Source organism: Notamacropus eugenii, chromosome 2 (genome assembly GCF_028372415.1).
Source record: "Notamacropus eugenii isolate mMacEug1 chromosome 2, mMacEug1.pri_v2, whole genome shotgun sequence".
Classification (NCBI taxonomy): domain Eukaryota; kingdom Metazoa; phylum Chordata; class Mammalia; order Diprotodontia; family Macropodidae; genus Notamacropus; species Notamacropus eugenii.
Genome location: NC_092873.1, coordinates 25,524,915 through 25,548,663, shown reverse-complemented (window position 1 = coordinate 25,548,663; position 23,749 = coordinate 25,524,915). Strand labels below are relative to the sequence as shown.

The 23,749-nt window shown below is 52.9% G+C and overlaps 1 protein-coding gene across 3 annotated transcripts in view; it reads left to right on the top strand.

The window, feature by feature from the left end:
- TSPAN32 (tetraspanin 32) overlaps window positions 1–23,361 on the top strand; it is a 32,132-nt gene extending 8,771 nt beyond the window's left edge. For 2 of the 3 annotated variants that reach the window (XM_072639480.1, XM_072639479.1), the window contains exons 4-8: window positions 10,469–10,543; window positions 20,279–20,380; window positions 20,753–20,836; window positions 21,715–21,798; window positions 22,765–23,361. In XM_072639480.1, the coding sequence (XP_072495581.1) occupies window positions 10,469–10,543; window positions 20,279–20,380; window positions 20,753–20,836; window positions 21,715–21,798; window positions 22,765–22,860 (441 nt within the window). In that variant the 3' untranslated portion in view covers window positions 22,861–23,361. The remainder of the gene's footprint in view (window positions 1–10,468; window positions 10,544–20,278; window positions 20,381–20,752; window positions 20,837–21,714; window positions 21,799–22,764) is intronic. The other variant, XM_072639481.1, reaches the window with a different exon arrangement.
- The last annotated feature ends 388 nt before the right edge of the window (window positions 23,362–23,749 follow it).

Below are 23,749 nucleotides of genomic sequence, written 5' to 3'. Positions count from 1 at the left end.
CACTTTTTTTGATTATAGCTTTCAAGTGGTCCAATAGCTCTGAAATTCTCTCTCCTGGGTCTATTTTCCAGATCAGTTATTATTCCAAGAAGGCATTTTACATTTTTTCTATTTGTTTCATTCTTTTGATTTTGTTTGATTATTTCTTGATGTCTCATAGGATTGTTAGCTTCCACTTGCCCAATTCTAACTTTTTAACTTTATTTATTTGTTTTTAGTTTTCAATATTCACTTCCATAAGTTTTAAATTTTCTCTGCCTCCCTCCCCTGTCCCCTTACCAAGATAGCGTGCAACCTGATATAAGCTCTAAATATACATTCATATTAAACATATTTTCACATTAGTCATGATGTAAAGAAGAATTAGAACCAATGGAAGGAACCATGAAAAAGAAGAAGGAAAATGAAACAACAAAGGAAAAGGAGAACAAATAGTCTGCAGCATCTTCATTCAGACTCCAAAGTTCTTTCTCTGGATGGGGATGCATTTTCCACCATGAGTCTTAAATCTTTGCATTTGAGAAGGGCTAAGTCTGTCAAAGTCGGTCATCAAACAATGTGGCTGTTACTTTGAACGATGTTCTCCTGGTTCTGCTCATTTCACTTAGCATCAGTCTTTCTAGGTTTTTCTGAAGTTCATCTGCTCATCATTTCTTACAGAACAATAGTATACCATTACATTCAGATACCTCAACTTGTTCAGCCATTCCCCAGTTGGTGGATATCACTTCAATTTCAAATTCTCGGCCACAGCAAAAAGAGCTGCTATGAATATTTTTGTAAGTACCGGTCCTTTTCCCATTTTTATGATCTCTTTGAGATACATCCCTAGAAATGGTATTGCTGGGTCAAAGGGGTATGCATAGTTTTATAGCTCTTTGGGAATAGTTCCAAATTGCTGTCTAAAATGGCTAGATCAGTTCACAACTCCCCAATTCTAATTTTTAAAGAATTATTTTCTTGAGTTGGCTTTTGTGTCTCCTTTCCCATTTGACCAGTTCTACTTTTTGAGGAGTTGTTTTCTTCAGTGAATATTTGTACATTTTCACCTATTTTTTGTGCTTTCTTTACCAAGCTGTTGACTTTTTTTCACAATCCTTTTGCATAACTCCCATTTCTTTTTCCAATTTTTCTCCTACCTCTCTTATTTGATTTTACAAAATCCTTTTTGAGCTCTTCCAGGAGGTCTTTTTGGGCCTGAGACCAATTTATATTTCTCTTTGTGACTTCACATGTGAACATTTTGACATTGTTGTCCTCTTCTGAATTTGTGTTTTGATCTCTGTTGCCATAGTAGCTTTCTATGGTTGGGGATTTTTTGTTTTGATTTGATTTTCCAGCCTCTTTCATGACTTTTAAAGTTGAGCTCTTCTCTTGGGGTGCAGAGGGAATTGTCCCAAGCTTCTTGCTCAGGGGCCCAGGGGCCCAGGGGCTCAGGGGCTTGGTTTCTGGCTTGCTGTGCTGGGGTCTCCCAGGCTGGTGGCTAACATGCTCCCCTGAGATTGCCTGGCTTAGTCATGCCTAATGCACTAGAACTTCCAGAGCTGAGGGCTGGCTCACCAGCTGAGCCAGGCCACTAGCCTGCTGCCAGGGATGACTGCTTCATTGCTGACCCATTACGCTGCTGGTCTGCTGAGTGTGGACTGTACTGTAGCAAAGAGCCTCCCATTCGTGTGCCCAGACATTGCCTGTGCTGGGCTGTGCTCCCCCTTTTACCCAAGACCTTTACAGGTACTCCTTCTAAGTTACCTTGGGCAGGAAAACTGTTTGACTCCATCCTTTTGTGGGTTTTCCACTTTAGGCTTTGTTTTGAGGCTTGATTGAAAATTGTTTGGAGGGGAATTGTGGAGAGCTCAGGCAGCTTCCTGCCTCGTCTCCACTCTCTGGGCTGCTTCTATTGCTGTATCTCAGGCATTTTCATGTAGGCATATGTGAGGCCTTGATCCCTTCTTGTTCATCACCTGGTCCTCTCCTGGGCTATCATCCTGGCAGGATAAAGGCCAGTCTTCTCTGCAATATGAACCTTGTCATGTCTGCATGAGGATGCTTCCTCTGCCCCCTTCATTTAGCTTCAAGCCTAGTGATGAGAAATCAGAGGACTATATTCTAACTGGCCTTCATAAGCTACCCTCCATTCCTCACTGAAAGCCCCTCCTACCTGTATGTTAAGCCCTAGTCCAGACCTTCAAACCCCAGACATGCCTCATTTTCCTAGGTGATGACCTGGCCTGCCTTTCCTACCTTCCATTGGCAGGTGAATTCAGCAGTAGCTGTGTCTCCAAGGTGTGCAACTTACCCCCATTCCCTAACCCTTCCTGTGCTCTATATCTTCCTATTGGTGATGATGTCTCCTGTCCCCTCATGAGTCCCTAGATGTGAGTAGTGGCCATTGGACCATTCTCTGCCAGGTCTGCTTCCCATTCCAGACACACACTGTTCCAACAGCATTGGGACAGCAGGGATGGCAGATTTGATTCAACTCATGAAAATGTGTGATGACCCAGGACCCAGGAAGCTCCTCAGCCACTCACAAGAGCAAGGGGGCAAGCCGAGGCTCACAGGAGACTTGCCCAGGGTCACTCATCTAGCAAGAACTGAAGCTAGACCTCAAGCCTAGAGAAGGTTCTTTCCTTCCATGACATCTGGCTTCTGTGACAGAATGCTAGGTGCCAGGGCTGACCAAAAGGCCAGGTTGGCTAGGGATCTTCATCTGCCTGGGAGGTCTTTCCTGTCCTCTTAGCCTCTCAGAATCATACTCATCCTTCATGGCCCAGGTCAGGATTTATAACTTAATTCCAGGTTGGGGAGGCATTCACCTTTCTCTTTCTATTGACCTGGGCCTCCATTTCCTCATCTGTACAATGAGGACATTAGACCAGAGAGCTCTGAAGCCCATTCTGGCTGGTTCCAGAAGCCTGTGATTCCCCCAGTCCTGGATTCCAGGCCTCTCTCAGGGATGAGACTAAGCCTTCTGTAGTCACTCCTCATTCCCTGTCTCATGCTGCTTCCCAGGAGAAAGCCCCTGGCCCTCAGTTCTGGCTGAAGTTTATGCAGAAAGGATTTGGTTCAGCTTATCTGAGGAAAGACCCTGCAGAGACTCTGGAGGAGAGAAATCAGGAGAGGGAAGGGCCATGTATGAGGTCAGGTGGAGGGAACTATGAATATTTATCCTGGAAAAACTCCAAGGGGTGGGCTGGGGAGGGCTCATTGTGGCTCTGCTCAGTGTCTGAAAGGGAATGGATGAAGGTCAGTCTGAGCCCCAGCCCAAAATGGAGGCCCCCAAAGGAGCTCATCAGTGAGACAAAGGAGCCAGTGTGGAGCTCGAGGGTGAGCAGGCAGCTGAGGTATGGTGGTCCTGAGAGGGGGAAGCCCTCCCAGGAGTGGGAAAAGATATAAAATAGAAATAACTTAGCTATGAGATAATCTGGTGTGGGGACCCATGGGGGCCCTGGTAGCTAGGTGGATCAGGACAAAGAGATGGTCCTGGCATTGAGCCTTAAAGGAATCAGAGAGGAAGTCAATCATCCCAAGCGTGAGCATGGTGGTGGGAAGTGGAGTTAGATGTATATGGAACATGTGGAAGATCTGTTTAGCTGAACCATAGCATGTGAGAAGTGAAATGTGGGAAAAGCCAAGGAGTCCAATGGCAGCACATTGTGAAGGGTTCCAGCACCAAACTGTAGCATTTATAGTTTGATTCTAGAGGGAATGGGAGCCATTGGTGTTTGCTGAGTGATTCGTCAGCCATGGACTTTAGAAGTTCACTTTAGTAATCTCATGGAAAATGAGTTAGAGAGGAGAGAACCAAATTGAAGGTTACTAGTCTAGTCAAAAGGCAGTCAAACTGGAGAGGTGACCATGGAAGGGGATGGAAGGAAGGATGGGTGGACTGGAGGGTTGTCATGGAGAGTGGAATGACAAGATTTGGCAGTTGTTTAGATAGATGGAGAGAAGAGTCAAGGCTGATACCACTGTTGGGAGGATGGCAGTGCCCTCAATGAAATTTGGGGAGTTCAGAGGAGGGGACAGCTTGGAGTAGGGAGTAGGGAGAGAGTCCTGGTTGGGACTGTTGAGCTGGAGGTGTCTCCAGGACATCTAGTTGGAAATGTCCGACTGTTAGTGAGGCAGAGCTTTAGCTGCAGAGAGTGACTCAGGCTGGATTTGTTGATCTGGGAGTCATCAACAGAGGGGATAATTAAACCCATATGAGCTGATGAGATCATTGAGAAGGGAGGAGAGAGGGCCCAGGACAGAGCCTAAAGGAACGCCTGGTTAAGAGGCTGAGATATGTGTGGTGTGTGTATTGTGTGGTGTGTATGTGTGGTTTCTGTGTGTATATGTGGTGTGTGTGTGTGTGTGTGGTGTGTGTATACACCAGTGGGGGATTGCTTCCCTGGATGCTGGTAATTCTGTACTCCTGGAGCCCTCTTCTCAGAGGCTGGGAGGAGAGGGTGGACCCAGAAGCCAGGGTGCCCAGCTGACACTGATAACTTAGTTTCTAGTTAGACGGTGGAAGCTTATGAAAGTCCTAAGCCTGTAAGACAGCGTCTGGGGAACTGTGGCCCCCGTGTTTCACAGAGGAGGAAACTGAGTCTTGGGCAAGGGCTTGTTTAGTCTGTCAGCTCCACGGAGCATGACGTGGAGGAGAGCGTCAGGAGCACACGGTGAATGTGGGTTAACTGTGGGAGCCAGAGAATGGTTGGATGGATCCAGGGCCAGAGAGGCCGCCTGGAGAGCTGCATCATCGTCTTTGACCACTAAGGGGCGCGTCGACGCCGAAAGTCAAGCTTCTGTGTCTGGCTGCCAGCCTGTACCCAGCCTGTAATAAAGAAAAAGCCCAGATTTCTTGGCAGCCCTGTGCTGTCTGGGACCCGACTTTCCAGGCCTCTGTGAGCAACCAGGCCTGTTGCGTGTTAGCCGGGACACAAGGCGTCCCCCAATCCTCCCAGTGCCCAGGACAGGAGGGGAGCTCAGAACCTGGCAAAGGCAGCCTGAGCCTGTCCCCCCTACCGCCCCCTCCTCCTCTGTCCCATCCCCATCCTGAGCTAGGAGTGGCCCCATAGCTCCTTGTGTGCCCGCCTTCCAGGGGGCCCTGGGAAGGCTGGGCAGTGCCCAGCTGGGCACGTGACTGGAAGGGCCCTTTAGAGAGAGACTGCTGATGTTACAGAGAGGGAAACTGAGTCCTAAAGGGTCAGTGCTTCTTACCCTGGCCATGTTTCCAGATTCCATTCCAGGAAGGAGCGCAGACCCGAGAATGTTCTGTCACACACACACACACACACACACACACACACACACACACACACACACACTCACACACACACACACACACACACAGTTTTGGCAAGAAAAAAAAGATGCTGAGTCCTAACAGGCTCTAATTTTTCTCATGCTTTTAGCTCTGCAAAGGACTTCTTTTAATAAGACCCTATGAGAGGGGGATGAACTCTGTCCCCATTTTATTGATGAAGATGCTAAGGCCCAGAGAGGGAGGCAGCGCATGGCTGAGTGGAGGGGTCTGCAGTCCTCCTGTCTGGACCACAGACTAAGGGGACGGACAAGCTGGTCAAAGGAGGGGAAGCGATAGGGTCAAAGCAGAGGCAGCAGGTGGCCAATGAGAGCTAAGACTCAGCTCTCCTCCTTCCGTGGAAAGAGAACACTGGTATTTGTGCTGAGAGAAAGTGTTCTGGGCCCTAGCCAACCCCTCTCTCTGGCTGTGCCCACCCTTAGCCCCACTGCTCAGTGAGGTGACCCAGCACCTCCCCACCCCTCCCCCGCTGCCCTGATCAGATCTGCAGCATCCTATGTGTGTTGTGGTAGTGGACAGTGATCAGGAGAGAGGCCAAAGATCAGCGGAGCCTCTGTGGGGGTGGGAGTGGGGGATCCCCTGGTATATCCCCAGTGCTGCGCACTATAGGCGCATAGACATGTGGATGGGCTGTTAGGTGCTCAGCTCTGCAGACCAGGCCTCCCTGGGGCCGGGCACTGGACTCTGCACCCCCCTCATCCAACTCTCCAGAGGCTCCAGGACAAACCAGGAGTCAGCTTGGAGTAGCAGCTCTGAACTTCACTTTTTCACTTTGGGAAATGGGTGTGCTAACAGCAAGCGCTCAAAAAGCCTAGAGAATGGGAGTGATTGTGATACAAACAGAATTAATTATCCAGTTAATAAATCAGTGTGCCCCCAGCTATGGACAGTGGATGAGTCAGCCTCTTCAGGGTGCCAGGTCTGCAGGGAAGAAGGGGTTCCCTACATCTGGGAAGTTCCAAGTCCAAATATCCCTCCCTTCCCTTTGTTCCCAATAATCTTGTTACCCCCGCATGCCTCCCTGTGTCCTGGGGTCCCAGGGACGAGAGGTAATGAGCTTGTGGGGGAGGCTGAGGTGGACTCAGTGAGTGACCTGGTGAACCGGGCAAGACAGGGAAGAGATCTGTGCTTCCTTTGTCCCCCGGGACTGTGGACCTGTCCAGGGCCCCCCAGGACCCCGTTTCTTGCGTGGGCCAAGGTACCCAAAACGTCATATGTATCCTTTCTCCCCAACTCTTCTTGGTCACTAATATTTCTTCTCAGACACACACACACACACACACACACACACACACACACACACACACACACACACACACACACACACACACACACACTGGTGTTCTAAAATTTCAGCAGTGGGCGCTGGCCCTGCCCCAGAAAAGAAGAGCTTGTCGTCTGTGGGGGTGGGGTGCCTTTCATTCAACTTCCTGCCCTGACCTCTCAAGGCTGCTCCTCTCAGGGGGTCAGTTCCTCAGGAAATGAAAGACCTTGGAGGGTGAAGGACAAGAGGGCTGAGGGCCAGAAAAGCACAAAACTGAACTGCTTTTGTTTAGGTTTAGAAGGGAAGGATAGGTCTGGGCCCACCTCCTGCCCCAGCACCCACTACCCCGGGGCCCCAGTGGGGACCCTGAGCTCTCTCTGCTGGGATCCCTTGGTGGGGCTGGAGCAATCCCTCAGCCACCCCTGGGCCCCGGAGGCTTCTGGATGGGGTCAGAGTGGGCAGCAAAGGGGCAGGGAAGGACACCCCTCCTCTGCTCTGCCCCACCTCCTCCCCTGCCCCAGAAGCCCAGGGCTGCTGGGGGAAGGGGCAGATGTCTCCAGATGAGCTCCTGGCTGGTGGCCCTGGTGCCATTGTCTGCCCCAGGTCTGGCTGGCGGGGGACATGAGGGGGTGTCTGTGGCTTCCTTTTTTTCCTCATCGAGAAGACACAGATGTGTCCTACCTAGTGGGAAGCCCCCTGGACTTGAGAATAAAATACCTAAATTCCAATCTCGGTTCTAGACTTTGGACAGCTCCCTTCCCCAGGTCTCATTTCTCCCATCTATGACAATAGTTTGCTTTCATGTCATACTTCAAAGTTTACAACACGTCTCTACAAATATTCCCTAGTAACAATGATAACAGCACGCATTTACAGAGAGCCTACCATGCGCCAGCACTGCATTAAGCTCTTCACAGGTTTCTCATTTGGTTCCTACAACAAGCCTGGCCTTGTGGGCCATTAGGACCCCCACCTTCTAGATGAGGAAATGAGGCTGCTGGAGGACAAGTGACTGGCGCAAAGACACACAGCTTGGAAGTGTCTGAGGCTGAATTGGATCCCAGAGCTTCCTGACCCCAGGTCCCAAATTCAAGACGCCTAGCTGTTTTTTGCTGCTCTCCTGATGGACCGGAGGCCAGCCTTCCTGGCAGGGCTGGGGCAGGGCGACACTTCAGGTGCCCACCTTCTCACCTCTCCCCATGCATAGACATTTAGAGGCAACTCAGGAGGAGGCCATCCCAAGGGGTGACTGGGCAAGCCCCTCTTTCCTCTAGTCCTGTTTCCTCCTTTTCCACATTGGGTTAGACCAGATAATGTAGAAGAGTCCTTGAAGCTCTGGGGCCTATGAACCTAAGGGCCTTGGCAGAGACAGAGGCTGCTGGAAGCATCCTCCAGCGGGCAGTGGACTCTCGGCTGCCAGTGGCCTCACCACTGCCCTCTGGTCCTCAGTACTTCCCAGAGAAGGTTTGAGAATGACAGCCTGGCCCAAGGACTAAGCATGGCTTGGGATAGGGGCTTGGCAGGCAGGGCATGTAGGTCCACAGAAGTAATGGGGTCCTGGCAAAAACACAAGGGGGCTGGCTTGGGTACAGCCCAGGTAGTTGGTGAACGCACCAATGAGCCAAAGGCTCTGGGGCAGAGAAGGTGATGGGGCAAGGTCCTCAAGCACCTTTGATGCTCAGGGCCAGGGTCTCAGCTTTGAGATCTCTTCAACTTCTGCCAGGCTTACTCTAGGACACCAGGACCCTAGGAGGCTGGGCCCTGCTACCCAAGACAGGAGCCACAAATTTACAGTTTGTGCTGGAGGTTAGAAGCCCTGCAGGCCTGGTTCTAGCTGCCACCCAGTCAGGACCTATTTCCTAGTATCATGTCACCTGGGAAGGGGAATCCGATAGCAGGGTTGGAAGGGGACACAGGGATGCTCTGGCAGGCTCCAGTAACCCCTAGGGAACTGTCCCTAGTCTGCCACACTGCTCACCTTTCTTGGGCCTGGAATCCTTCAGCCCCCAGAGAGAAGCCCTCCTCTGGCCAGTCAGTAAAAGCCTTTCCAACCTCCACACACACCCAGCCTCCCCTGTGCACCAGCCAGACGTATGTGATAGGGTGGAAAAGACGGTGCCTGCCTCTTATCTTGGACCCTCAGGTTTGTAGAGCATTTGCTCACCACATCCCTGAGAGGTCAGCAGTTTGAGGATTGCCAGCCCCCATGACCTAGATGAGGGAACTGAGACTGAGTGAGTCTGGAAATGCTGGGTCCGGGGTATCTTATATCATAGACTGTCCTGGCTGAAAGAGGCCTTGGGGGTCAGTGAGCCCCTCCCAGACCTGATCCAGAACCCTCAACACCAAATACTGGACCTTGTCCTCCGAGCTGTTCTCAAAGGTGTTGAGGGGTGAGATGCTCACTCGCTTTCAAGGCAGCACCTGCCTCTTTGAGCCAACTCCCATTGCCAGGAAGATCTATCTGGCCCACAGCCTATGTCTGTGCGCTTCCCCTGCACCCCTCAGAACAGTCGATCATTCAAACCAAACTGCCCATCCTGCCAGGCCCTATGGCTGACCACATATTGCCTTAGCTGTCTGCTCCTGAGGGTCCTGGGTCATAGAATGGGCTGAAGAGAGCTTCTCAGGTCAAGTTCAACCCCCCTCCCTGCTTTTTAAAGTTAAGTTCCTGGGGCCCAGAGAGGGGATCAGTCATTTAGGTACCAAGCAGCCGTGCAGGATCAGAACCCAACTCCTGTGCCTTCCTTCTGGAGCTCCCTGATTCTCCCCAAATGCTGGGATCCTTATGGCCTCTGGGTCTCTTTATCACCCTGGGCCCAGGGGCAGCTTTGCCATTTCTGTTCAGATTGTTGTATCTTAACCCGACACCTCGGTTCATAGGATGTCCTCTGAATCCCTCCCAGTCACCCCCTCAGAGCCCAGAGCTGGCCCCACTTTGTGTGGGGCTGGGGGCTGCTTCCTCTAGAGACCTTTCTTTCCAGCCCCCTTGGGGTAGAAGCCTGGGATGGGAGGCCTGGGTGTAGGTCATCTTCCAGAGGAGTTGGGCCCTGCCCAGCACCTTGAGTCAGGGGCCCACCTTCCCCTAGGCCCTGACCAAACACCAAGCTTGGTGGAATTGGCGTTTCTGGTCACATTTCTTCATATGACGATGGATAGTTGCATTTCTCCTTTTGAAAACTGTTCTCATCTTTGACCCCTTTGTCCTGAGAATTGGTTCCTGGATAGAGATTAGCATCCATTTCCTATTTATCTTGGAGAAGGGTCTGTCCTGGGACTGCTGGCCCAGAGGTTCGTCTCAACCTTTTAGCTGCAACTTCCTTGTTTTTAAAGCTAAAGGCAGGACTCCACAACTGAGTCTCATCCCTTTTCCTTGCATAGGAGAACCTTGTGCGTCCAGGCTTGGTGACGGGAGGGTCTCCAGCTGAGGGGTGGCCACCTCCTCTCTCCTGGGGCTATCCTCACCAACCTTGGCTACCACCCTTCTTTTACTGGGTGTCAGAGCTGGGAGAAGCCAGCCAGGACAACCCCTGGGATTTACACATGGGAAAACTGAGGGAGAGGGTCACAGAGTGAATTCAGTTGTGGGGCTGGAAGGGGTGGGGGCTGCCTTCACATCCAGAGGTCTGGCCTCTCTACTCTGATGGAGACCATTTCACTAAAGGAACCATGCCCATCCTTGTGTGGAGCCTGGCGAGGGAGGTTGCCACCTGGCAGATCTCAGTCAACAAGCATTTATTAAGCACCACTTGTGTGCCAGGCATGGTGCCAGGTTCTGGGGACCCAAGGATAAAGAAGGAAGTCATCCCTACATCTCTGGGCTGGGGGGCCTCTCAGATCTTCTCCTCCTCCTCCTGCTGAACAAATGTCCTTCTGCCTTCCCTCTGTTTCCCCAGGGCTTTGTTTCCTTCACGCTGGTGTTTTTCGTGGCAGTGCAGGTGACCTTCTGGAGATATCGGGAGCCCTCTAAGGTGAGTGAGGCCTCTTCACCTCCTCAAACAAGCTTTGGACTCTGTCTGCTCGTAAACGTTTAACCATTGGCTCTCTGGGGGAATGTTTAGTCTGCATTCTTAATATTTTTCATTACATTCTTAAGTCCAGACAATCCACAAACAGTCCCTCAAGCCTGGATTTGGAGCATTCTCTGATTTCTGAGTTGTAGGTGTTCACACCTACAGTGTGAGTGATGGTGCACCAGTGAGGGTGCAGCCCATCTTGACTGGACCCTTAGGTGTCTGGAGAAGCCACAAGGTCCAGGAAGCTGGGAGGGATGGAAAGACTAGGCAGGAGGAGGGAGGCCAGCCCTTCTTTCTAAGGCTAACCCATGGGGGGTGAGGGGAGGGGAAGTGATGGCTGTGGCTTCAGGTGGTGCTGACCTGGAGAAGCTGGGAGGGAACACAGGAGTCTGACTCCAGCTTCCAACTCTACAGAGGTCTGGACCCGCTGCTGGGGCAGGAGCACATCCTCCCCCCACCCCCCAACCTAGAGAGGGGAAGTGTATCTTGAGTTGGCTCTGGATTCCTTCCTGGAACTGGTGATGGGCCCAAGGGCGCCAAGCCAAGGCTCTGCACCAACAGACTCTCAGCTTCCTGCCGCCAACCTGGCGAGAGCTGGGGGGGCAATGCCAGGCTCTGGGTGGCACAGGCAGAGCCCACTCCCTGCTGCTTGGCAGCTCTCTCCCCTGGGGGGAGGGGCATAGAAGACTGAGGAAATCAGCAGATTAACAGTAATGAGGAGGAGGAGGACAACTGGAGAGACAGCTGACATAGTGGAGAGGGAGGGGGCAGGGAAGAAAGGGGGTGAGAGGAGAGACAGAGACAGAGGGTAGAGAGAGATGGAGAGAGACAGAGGGTAGAGAGAGATGGAGAGAGACAGAGCAGAGAGAGATGGAGAAAGACAGAGACAGAGGAGAGAGAGACAGAGGGGAGAGGGAGATGGAGAGAGACAGAGGGAGTGTAAAGAGAGATGGAGAGAGACAGAGCAGAGAGAGATGGAGAAAGACAGAGACAAAGGAGAGAGAGACAGAGGGGAGAGGGAGATGGAGAGAGACAGAGGGAGTGTAAAGAGAGATGGAGAGAGACAGAGCAGAGAGAGATGGAGAGAGACAGAGACAGAGGAGAGAGAGACAGAGGGGAGAGGGAGATGGAGAGAGACAGAGAGAGTGTAAAGAGAGATGGAGAGAGACAGAGCAGAGAGAGATGGAGAAAGACAGAGACAGAGGAGAGAGAGACAGAGGGGAGAGGGAGATGGAGAGAGACAGAGAGAGCAGAGACAGACCAAGAGACACATTTGGCCTCAAGGCCAGGAAGGCTTGAGTTGAGTTCCCAGGGAAGCCTGCCCTGGGAGAGGGCCCTTCCTGACTTAGAGTCCCCTCTGTCAGTGAGATCCCAGACCTACGCTCCAGCGCTAACTTGGAAAAAGCTCATAACTGTCATTTCTGGCACATTTGGGGGGCTTCAAAGCTTTTCCCCGCAACAACCCCATTGCTCATTTGAAAGCACTGAGGCTCTGAGAGGAGAGTGATGTGACCCAGCCCTAGGAAAGGCCCTGACCAAGGACTCTATGGAGAGGGTGGGCTGGGGCTCAGGGAAGAGCCCCCTCCAGGCCTGACCATGTGTGGCCACTCCTAGGCTGGGGTCACTCCCTGACCCAGCATGGTCCTAGAGGAAGCCAATGCTGGCCCTCTGAAGCTGCCATGTGTCCTGGCTAGGATGGCCTCTTGTGGCACCTCTCAATGAACTGGCCTCCCCTTGGAGGGAAGGCTACACAGTCCAGTAACATTCATGGTGAGATTGGTCTGGAGCTTTGCAGTCATGGTCCACGTGACATCTAGAGACCCAATCCAAGTGCTGAGGAACCCTCAGGGAGCCCCAGTCTAGAACATGGGGAACCCAACTCTGTAGAGCCGCCATTGTGAGAAAAGGTGAGGCTCTGCCCCCAGACCTAACAGATCAGGGCCATGTCCCTCACCAAGGGTGGGGCACCAGAAAGTAGGTGGGGAGAGGCTTCTGTCCCCCCTTCATTTTATTTTTTGGATATCATCCCTTCATAGTCAACATGTATGTAGCAAAGGCTTGTACATGTGTTATCACATTTCATCCTCACAACAACCCTGGGAGGCAGATGCTGTTATGATCCCATTCTGGAGATGAAGAAACTCAGGCAAGCAGAACTCAGGTGCCTTGCAGGATGACACAGCTAGCGGGTGTCTGAGGTCACATTTGAACTCAGGTCTTCTTGCCTCTAGGCCTCCATGGCACCGCCTAGCTGCCACTAAAAGAGAATAAACAATACTGGCAAACGTTTACATATCTCAACCTATGATGGGAAGCCCACGCTCCTCATCAGGGATGGAGTGACCCAGTGAATCCTGAAAAACCGAGTCTCGAGAATTTGGTCTAAATACACTTTAAGCAGGAAAATATGGGAAGGGGAGAAAACTGCCCGTGAGTATTTACCAAGTTAGAGACTCTAGAGGAGACAAGAATCCAGCCCATGCCTAAAATATTGGCACAGATTGGAGCAAACAACGAAGATGAACAGGAGACCTAATTCAGGGGGCAAATCTGACTTTGTAGGTCTCATGGGGACTTCAAGGGGAGGAGGCTGGGACAGTGGAGAGAGGAGGACCTGAGTTCAAATTTGTCCTCAAACACTTTCTAGCCATGTGATCCTAGGCAAGTCACTTAACCCTGCCTCAAAGAAAAGAAGCCAGACTTTACTGGATGCTACTTGTGATTGGAAGAGGTCTGGGGTATGCTTAAGTGAGAGGATGAGCAAAGGGAGTGGGCATGGGGTGGGGGGTACATCATATATTAAAGGAATATGCTTAGGGGTGGAAATCCAGGCCCAGGATGGGATGTACATGGTAGAGACAGAGAGACGAAAAGAGAGGCAAGTATACAAGATAGCCCAGGACAAAAAGAGGCCGTAGCTAAAGGACAGGCCCAGCTCAGCCATAGGGTATCACAGTGGCTAGGGCTCCAGGAGGGATTGGTGTGCCATGCCAGACATGGGCATGGGGGCTAGTTTAAGCACATGAAGTCAGGTTGTTAGCCACATTTGCATGTAGAAGGTAGAACTTTGGCACAAGGTTGTGTGTTTGTCCTTTGTTGCTGAAGAAGACCATGCCATCAGAGAAATGATGACGTGACTTGACTTTGTTTTGAGTGAGGGAGGGCTGTGCAGGTCACCAGACTCACTTCTCCTCCAGAGCCATCTGAATCCAGTGACCAGATATTCATTAAGATGACTGGAGATGACCCAGGATGAGGCAACTGGGGTTAAGTGACTTGCCCAAGGTCACACAGCTAGTGAGTGTCAAGTGTCTGAGGTGAGATTTGAACTCAGGTCCTCCTGACCCTTGCGCTGGTGCTCTATCCACTGCACCACATAGCTGCCCCACAAGGCACAAGGATAGAGATTTAAGGGGAGAGTCGCGCCGTGGGACTGCCTTTTCCCCTCATCCATTCATTTGTATGAAAAGGTCAAAGGCTTCTGAGGGATCAGGACAAACCACAGAGCTTCAAATGCAGAGTTCCTCCAAGACTTTACTGCTAAAGCTCCTTCAAATGACTTTTGGGTTAGAAACTTCCCTACAAGATTAAGCAGGAGCCATGAGGACTTTCTAATCTTAAATCAAATAGAGGCCGGGTATGGAGACCTCCATCCTGGGAGGAGGAGAAAGAAGATTAAGTCAGGCAAGGGGCTCTAATTAGCAGCTGGGTCTGTTCTAAGAGAGCGTGATCCCAGCAGGCCAAGGCTTTAGGTAATGGTGGTTCTCCCTCCTGATGCAGAGAAAGTAAGTGTCCTCTAGCAGAATGACTGAGTGTTTGAGTGTCCTGCCATTCTTAAAGACCTAAAGTTTTGCCTCTGGGCTGTAAGCGAAAAGAGAGATGGCAGCAGCCACGGGGAGAGGCGACCCCTCCACTGAGTGGCCACACCCGAAGGGAGCAGGTCTAGTGAGGGCAGCTTCTGCGTGAGTGCTGTGGGCTCAGGCCACAAGGTTTTCTGGTGGGTCACCCCTCCTCCCAGGGTGCATAGTTGTCCTGGGCAGGGGGAGGGAGGAGAGAAAACAGTCTTCAGTTATCCAGCCATCTCTCTCTCTCTCTCTGCCCTCTCTCCCCACCGTCTCTGACTCTCCATGTCTCTATCTCTTCTTTCTGTCTCACTCTGTCTATCTCTGCCTTCTTTCTGTCTTCCTTTTTCTGTCTGTCTCTCTTTTTCTCTGTCTCTGTTTTCTCCTTCTGTCTGTCTGTCTCTCCCTTTCTGTCTCTCCATCTCTGTTTCTTTGTCTCTCTCTCTTATGACTGTAGGGGAAATCAGGGAAACTGGGGTGGGGTAGAGAAGACACCCTCATCCATGTCTGAGTCTGTGATAGGAAAGGAAAGGAAAGTCAGGCTCAGTCTGTCGTGTGCCCTGGATTTCAGAGGAAGGATAAGCAGGATCCCAGGGAAAGTCAGCCCAGGAATGTTGGGATGCACTCAAGAAAAAATGCTCCAGATACACATTGAGATAAGGAGGAAAAGGGATAAGTTGTCTGAAACAAAGAGACAGAGGATGCCACTAGCTGGGCCCTCAACCTTTGTGTGTCTCAAAGACGTGGACAAGGTGGAAGTGGGGGAGGTGACAGCAGCAGACACAAGAGTGTGGCCCCATTCAGGGGGCCCTTGGGGCCAAGGACACCAGCAGCAGGCCTGGCAGAGAGGAGCAAAGAAGGGGAGGGCCGCTGCGGGAGGTAGACCATGATGCTGGGGGCTGGGAGGAAGAAAGCAGAGCACCCCAGTTCTCCCCTTCCTCTGTCCTCTCGGCCAAGAAGCAAACCTTTTGGGCTGCAAAGGAGAGTTCAGGACAGAAGAGGCAGCCAGAATGCTAAGAGCCAACCCTGCCCTTCAGGGGGATGGTCACCAGGCCCAGGACTCACTGACAGAGGGGTCCTGGAGCCACAGAGGCCAGGAACGGCTCTGGGGCCTGCAGACAAAGAGATGTTCCCCTGTTTCAGACAGAAAAGCAAGTCTAGGAAGTCTGGGCCGGTGAATCTGCCTTTAGCTTCCACAAACGGTCTGTGCCTGCTCTTCCCAGGGTGACTAGCAGACCTGTAGAAAAGGGTAGGGGTACCCCCGGAGAGGCGGCATGGACAGCAGGCCCCTCTCAGCTAAGCTACAGCCCCCAGAGCCGGAGAACAACCCGACTCTTGCATGGCTTGACTGGACGATTGTACGTTGGGGGCACATGGAACTGGCTCCCTGCCCCCTCAGCCTCCAGTAGAGTGACCCAGAGCAAGGCTTCGAAGGACCAGATTTGTGGTGGGTCCTCAGGTTTGCACTAGGATCTCATGCAGTCCTCACAACAACCCCGCAGGGAGCTGCTGTTGTAATTTCCATTTTACAGATGAGGAAACTGAGGCAGGCAGTGGTTCAGGGACTTGTCCAAAGTCACCTGGCTAGCAAGTGTCTGAGGCTGGATTTGAACTTGAATCTTCCTCGCTGCAGGCCCAGCACTGTCCAAGGAGCCCCCTTGATGAATAAATGAAGCAGTCATTCAGAAATAATTGCTGGGATTCTGGGGGGGCAGCCATTGTAGGTTTGATGTAAAGAAGCGAACATTGACCGTGTCCCCTGGTGGGCTGTGCCCAGTGGAGGCCACTTAAGAAGGGCCCAGGCCCAGGCCCTCCTGCTTGGGGTGCCCGGGGCAGGCTGAGGGCTGACACTGCCTCCCATGCCCGGCTGCTGCTGCTGAGCAGGACGCCCCCCCCCCCCCAGGGGCTAAGGGCGGTGTTCCCTTTGGCCTTCTTGGTTCCCCTCCAGGGCTCTCAGCTCCAGCACATCAGGGATCAGTCAGGACGAGGCTGTGACTCAGCTGAGCCTCATTGCACTCCTAACCCCCATTTTATGGAAGAGGAGACTGAATGTCCCAGAAGAAAGAGACCTGGGGCTGGTCTCCTGGAAGCAGAGCTCAAGCCCAGGCGGCCCTCTGTGGGGCCAGGGCTGCCCAGGGAAGGAGGGAAGCCCTCAGCCCTCCCTCCCAGGCTCTCAGGAAATGCTTGGGGTGTGTGGGGAGGGAGGAGCAGTGGTTGGGGGCTGGATTCTTCTCGACACACTCACTCTCTTTAAAAAGATGCTTCCACAGAGAGGTCTCCTCCTGCCAACCTCCCCACCCTTGCCCCATCATTCCTTCTCTGAGGAGCGTGGGAGAGAGTGAGCAGGCCTTCTGCCCTGCCCCCCTCCAATACACACACACACACAACATGTGCATCTACATGTAACACACAACGCACATACACACTACGTTTGCACATATAAATATATGCACATATTCACATGTGTTACAACACACACATAACATATGTACACACTAGATCACACGCACAAGGCACACGTATACCTCCCCCCCATAGCTGGCAGAAGAAGGCTCTTGGGGAAGGGATCCTGGAGCTACCTGGCCACACCTCAGACCCTGCAGACTGACTGGTCAGAGCTGGGGCTGCTGTCCACTTCTCAGCCCTTGCATCCCCCTGCTTTTCCCGGCCCCTCCCTGCCCACTCACCCACTTCGGGGACAATTTCATTTACAGAAACAAAGTCTACACTAAAATTTCCAGGAAGATGAATTTTTATTGAATGAGGTCATAGAGCCTTGGACTTTGGCCATGTCGTGAACCTCCTCTGAGACTCAGTTTCCCTATTTGTACAAAGTGGGGTTGGACTGGGTGATCTCTAAGGTGCCCGATGCCTGGAACATAGGAGGGGCTTGATGAAGGCTTGCATGGGGGCTTGACTTCTGGGTCCGCCAGTGGATGGAATTTTGAGCCTGGCCTGGAACAAGAACCTCAGAGACCCGTTCACCCTTAGAACCCAATTCCTGGATTTGTTGGAGGGGGGTAGGAAGCTACTTTTCATCCTCCCCCACCCCACCCACCCCTAGTTGTGTCCACAACTGGGATTTTATAAACTTGATGGGGGGATCACAACTGGCTGAGCCCCAGCCTGTCCTCCTCCCTCCCTATCAGGGTCATGGCCACACCCAGCCCCAGATGCTCTTACTCCATGGCTTGTTCACTCCTATGCTCCACAGGGAGACTAGGGCTTGGGGGGGAGGGACTGAGAGGGGAGAAGCAGAAGGTCTTGAAGGATTTCACAGGCTTTGTGATATGATGCAGGTGTGTGTGTGTGTGTGTGTGTGTGTGTGTGTGTGTGTGTGTGTGTTAGAACATAAGAGAGACAAGAGAACTGGCTGACAGATCTGAGAAGCCCTCTAAGGTCACCATCTCATTGTAGACATAAGCCAACTGAGGGCAGGGGGAGAGGAAGGGGTCCTCTGTGTGCCTACACCCGGTGACCCAGAGCCCAAAGGCTCCAGGGGGTCTCTCCTCTGCCTTCCCTCACCTGCTTCCTGCACTGCTCTCTCCTCCTCCTTGGGTCCCCAGTGCCAGACATGAGGAAGGCCCAGGGAAGGGGAGCACCTCAGCTCCTGATTAGGGTGCTGGCTAGCCTCTTATGAGGACTCAGTGGGAATTATATAAATGCTAGATATTATTCCTTATTATCATTATAGTAAGTTTCAACAGAAAGTTTGGTGAAGCACCTACTGTGTGCCAAGCATTGGGGATATGAAGACAGACTCTTTGGGAGTTACCACTCTACTGAGGAGAAGCGCCCTGTGGCAGATAAATCAATAGCTCTTGTAGACAAGGCCAGCATCAAGAGCTTGGGCCAGGGATGGCCTGGAGGAGGAAAGGACTCTGCATGGCAGAAGTGAGGAAGGAGACCCTACCGGACCTCAGTCCAGGGGGCCAAGACTCCTTCCAGAGTGGCTGGCTCTCCCTTCTCCCCCCTCGGTGCCTGGGCACAGGGGCTCAGAGTGGACTGCTACAAAGCGTGAGCCCTTACAGGTTTACCTCCCAAATGGAGCTCAGTTGGACCCACATCCTGGGATCAAGACAGTCACTCCTCAGGGCTGGAGACAAACCCAAGCATGCCCTGCGCCCCCTCTGTCTCCAAGAGCAGGGAAGGACAGAGGGGACCACAGGAACCCAGATGGGGAGATCAGGTTCCCATTGAGGGGCCGTCCCCACCACGTGCTCAACAACGCGACTGAGAAATAGAGTCAGAGGGGAACCTGTGCATGGGGGCCTCTGTAGGGAAAGATCTGTCTTAGTCATTGGCTTCTACATCTCCAGTGCCTGGCACATTGCAGAGGCTTCATTATGCATTAAGCACATTCACCAAACTTCCATGCAGCAGACTGAACTAGGCACAGGGTGTTGACCATGCTCCTAAGCTGGGCTTTTGATCATTTTTACAAGAGGAATGTAGTGAGCAAAGGTGTGGAGGTGGGAATCTGCATTGCATGTGTGGGCCCAGAGCCCAGCATGGAGGGGCAAGGGCAGAGAAGCCAACGAGAACAGCTGAGCTGTGGCAGACCTTGAATGCCAAGACCAGCTCCCAGAAGGTGGCTCTCACCTCAAGCTTCCTCAGGCTGCCTGGCCCATTGATGTCCCCCTGGCAGGAGCGCTGCTGGGCTGTCTGCCCTGAGTACTGCCATCTCTGAGAAGTCACAGTAAAAATGTCCTGCCTGGGCTTGGGAGAACAGAAGAGAAAAGGGAGGTGCTGGGTTGCCCCTCCTGATCTATTGAGGAGGGGCCCACAGAGGAAAGGAAAGAGCCCCAGGCTTCTCTTCCTGGGACATTGGGGAGATGCTCTGCCCTCATTTGCCCCCACTGACAACTGTCCCGAGTTGTGGCCAAGGTGAGTCTTGGTGTCTGCGGCTCGGGGGCTGCTCCAAGGCAGAATGCCCCACTCACCATCCTGGCACTGCCCTCATAGCCTCCCAAGCTCAGCAGGACCTTCCAGGGCCCTGCCAGGGAAGTCTCCCAGGGCCCAGGCATGATCCCTTCCACCTCCTAATGGGAGAGAGGCTGCCAGGAGGGACCAGAGGAGGCCCAACCCTGCCTGGCCAGGAGCATCTTCTAGTCAGTAATCCCCTGTGTGCCTGGCACCATTCCTGAGGACAAAGCCGGGGCCTAAAGATGGGCTGTACACACAGATCAGTATAATATGAGATAAGGAGGGGATAATAGTAATGTGCATTTATCCAGCGCCTGTTATGTGCCAGAAACTTACTAAGTGCTTTACAAACACATGTGATCTCACAATAATCTTGGGAGTCAGCTGTTATGATGACACTTATTTTACAGATGAGGAAACTGAGGCCAACAGAGTTTAAGTGACTTGCCCAGGGTCACACAGCTAGTAAGTATTAGGGGTTGGGCCTGACTCCAGGCCCAGTGAGTACTCTGTGCACTATGGTGCCACCACAGCGTCCAAGAAAGATCGCTTACATCCTTTTATTAAGGGGATTTGTTCTGTGAGGTTTGGATTCTGTCAAAGGACCACATTTGAGGACCTAGAGGGCCACATGTGGTCTAGAGGCTGCAGGTTCCCCAGTCCTGATCTAGGGGAATCAGGGAGGGCTTCCCTGAGGAGGTAGCCCCGAAGTTGGGTCTCAAAGAATGAGGAAGGATGGAGTTCGTTGGTAGGTGTGAGGATGATAGAAAGAGTCGCTGTGGAGCGCTGAGGGCAGATGGGGATCACTGGTGGTGATAACAGGAGCTGGATGATGGCTCACCAGCAATGGGAAGAGATGGGGGGAGAGGGCAAGACCAGAGGAGTCTCCAGTCTCAGGGCTTTCCTGGTGGCGTCTCCACAGGTGGAGAACATCATGCTTGACGCCTACGACCTGGCTTATGAACAGGCAATGAGGAATGTCTCTGACGTCCGGTGGGAGAGACTGGTAGCCATCCATGACACGGTGAGCCCGGGGTGTGCTGAGGACCAGCCCTAGACTGGGAGGGACCTGGGAAGGAGAGGAAGGGAGCTTCTCTAAGGGGAGAGTCCATGACAGAAATGGTTGGATTCCTGTTCTAAATCCCAGGTGACCCTTCAAAGTTCCCCTCTCTCCAACCCATTCTTGGTTTGCCCACCTCTGAAATGAGAACAACTGAGGCTCAAGGCGTGGGGGTGGGGGTGGGGGTCTTATGAAGGGGCCTGGACAAGGGCTGGGGACAGAAGACTAGCATTATCCTCACCCCGCCAGCCAAGATGAACCCGGCAAGGACAGACCAGGCATCTGCAGATTGCCCCCCCAGCTCCCCTCTCACTAGGGCCTCTCCACCATTTTCAGTTTGGCTGCTGTGGAAAGAGCTCGCCTCTCAGTTGGTTTGGGCAGGAGGAGAAGGACTTGTGTAGGGGAGACCAGCAGAGACAGGTACAGAGGATGGAAGACTTGGGCCTGGCTTGGGGGAAGCAGGGGACCCTGCCCTGGCTGCCCCGGTCCAGAACTATCACACACAGCCCTCCCAGGGAGGGGGTACAAGTACAGTTCCCATTTTACAGATGAAGAAACTGAGACTCCAAGCCCTTCAGTGACTTGTCCATGGCCATTTGTCCAGGGCCATGCAGTGAGTAAGGATCCAAACCCAGGTCTCTGGATGCCATGCCTCACCAGGCCGTGTCCTGGAGAGGATCAAAACCTGAAAGGCTTGGGATACACAGCTGGACGTAGCCAGGCCCAGGTTCTCTGGGGCTCAGAGACCTATGTCTGAGCCAGGGTCAGCCCTTCGGTGCCCCTGCCAAGGGGTGTCCGGGCCTCCTAGGAGGGGGTGCTCCATTCCAGCTTGGGCCACTCTACCTGCTGAAGCCTGCCTCTTGATCCCTTCCCCACCCTTCCCTCTCCCTGGGGCCAAGAGAGCAAGGCTGACCCCCTCCCCAGGACAGTCCTGCTGCCCCCCATGACCCACGTAAGGCCTCAGCGTCTCTGCTGATGCTTAGTGGCCTTGCCCCACCCCCAAAGAGCCTCCAGAATCCGCAGAGCCTTCTCTGCCCTGGGAACTACATGTTATGATGACCTAATGCCCAGTCAGTGCCTGGCACGCCTCAGCCAGCCAGCAGCCCCAGGTGCCCAGGCCCTAGTCAAGGCGGGTGGCGGGCATGCAGCTGCAGGGCCTGGCACAGGCCAGGGCAGGGGCTGTCTGGGGACCCCTCTCTGGGATACTGGGATGAGGGCAGGGCAGTGGGCACTGCCACTCCCACAGGGTGTGGATGTGGGCCAGCCTCTGCTCTGCTCAGCCTGTCTCTGTCTTCCAGGGCTGCCTCCAGGAGATTGGCAGCTTCGTGAGGGAGCGCCTGAGTTTAGTCACCCTCCTGTTCATCATCATCCTGGCGTTCATGGTACCCACCTTGACTTTCTGCCACCCACCCTACCACCTGTTGGCCCAGAGTAAAGGGCTATGACCCCTAGGTCTGGGCTTAGAGGATGGCCTGTCTTCCCCTTGCCTATGAAGAAGTCCGTCATGGCCCACCCCCATTTCCTCAGCCTGCCTTCTTCCCTTGGTTAGGACCCTCTGGCTGAGGGAGAGCTTCTAAATCAAAGAAGTCACAAGCTGGGGGCCCTCAAGATCATCCATCAGACCCAATTCCTGCATGTTACAGGTGGGGAAACTGAGGCCCGGGAAGTGATGTGATTTGCCCAAAGTCACAGAGGCTATAAGGTCCTCTGACTCCCAGTGAGTGGCCCCTGGATTTGATGTTTGAAGACCACTTACTGTGTGTGACCCAGAGTCAGTAACCCCCTCCCCTGGGTCTCAGTTTCCTTTTCTGTAAAATGAGGACAGGCCTGATTTCTAAGGTTTCTTGGCCCTAAATCCTCAGAATTCTCTCTCTCTCTCTCTCTCTCTCTCTCTCTCTCTCTCTCTCTCTCTCTCTCTCTCTCTCTTTCTCTCTCTCGGAGAAATGGAATGGCCCAGACACCTTCTCCAAAGCCAGTGAGCTGAAACGGAGATGCTCCCAGGCCGACCAGGCCCATGCCCAACTCCAGCCCCTGGGAAGCTGCCCAGAGGCTCAGGGCTCAGCTGCTTCCTTCTTTCCTCCCTCCCTCCCTGCCAAAGGCCACAAGGATCCTTCCTAGAAAAAGCTCCTAGGACTGAGAGGTGGGAGGGACCTCCATTACAAGGGGCTGTCCAACCCTGGAGGGACTCTCCCAAGAATGCCCCCAGAGAGCAAGCAGCAGAGGGCAGAGACTCCCCTTCCTCCTCTGACCTACCTCCTACCTCAGACCAGCACTCCTCTACAGAAGGCCAGGACACCCCCCTCAAACCGGAGCTGGCCCCTAACACTCCCTCTTTCTCCTGCCCTTAGGGTTATGGGATGTTCCTCACGTCCTTCCTCTGGCTGACCATCCATTACGGCAGGAACCTGGACCGAAAGGGCCGATATACATTGACCACTCAGTAGGCCTGGCTCAGGCTGACCCAGGGGCTGTTGCCAATACAGGAGGTCCTCTTTCCTTCCTTCAGCCCTGGCAGGAGCCTGCCTGAGGATGGAGGCAGGCTCCTTGCAGGAGCAGACAGCTTGGAAGGCTGCTGGCCACCTGTGGCTTTCAGGGAGCGCCTGGAGGTGAGCTTTGCCACCATCCACTCCCTGTGGGACTCCTTAGAGTCTCCATTTCCTCATCTGTCAAAAAGAACAATGATACTGTCTCTCTCTCAGGACTTTTATGAGTCCTGATGAACTTCAAGGTGCCAGAAAAGCTGACCAAGTGGCTAGCTTAGCCAGGTCTCCCTGCCCTTCTCTGGCCCCTCCTCTCCAGATAATCCAGCACCCATACTCAACATGCTAGGGGGAGTCTCTGCTTGAGCTCTCTGGGACTCTGGAGGGTTGTGAGTAGTTTGCAGGGGAGCCTTGGAACTTCCATCTTTGACAACTGGATTTCAATATAATGAGTTTCCTTTGTGATTTTGTGCATTTTTATTTTTAGGATTATTTGAGTTTAAAAACATGATGGTGAGAAGGGGCTCCTGGGTTTCACTGATGAGGTTTCGGGATACTGGAACCCCAGAATAGTGACACATAGGTCCTGCCCGAATGAATTTGACCCCAAGCCTTCTTTCAGCCAAAGACAAACAAGGTTTATTAAAAATTCGCCATATTGGCCAGACTCTTAAGGAATCTCAGAATTTGTAACACTAACATAAGCGGGCTGGATTGAATCTGAGCACCTGCATGGAAACAAGATAGATCTTATATACAGAAAGACTGTCGGAGGGATCTAGGGTTGACCAAGTAGTCTGGGGTGATTGGAGGAGGGTCTTGATGGGAGTGGCCGGTAGGCTGGGGTGACTAG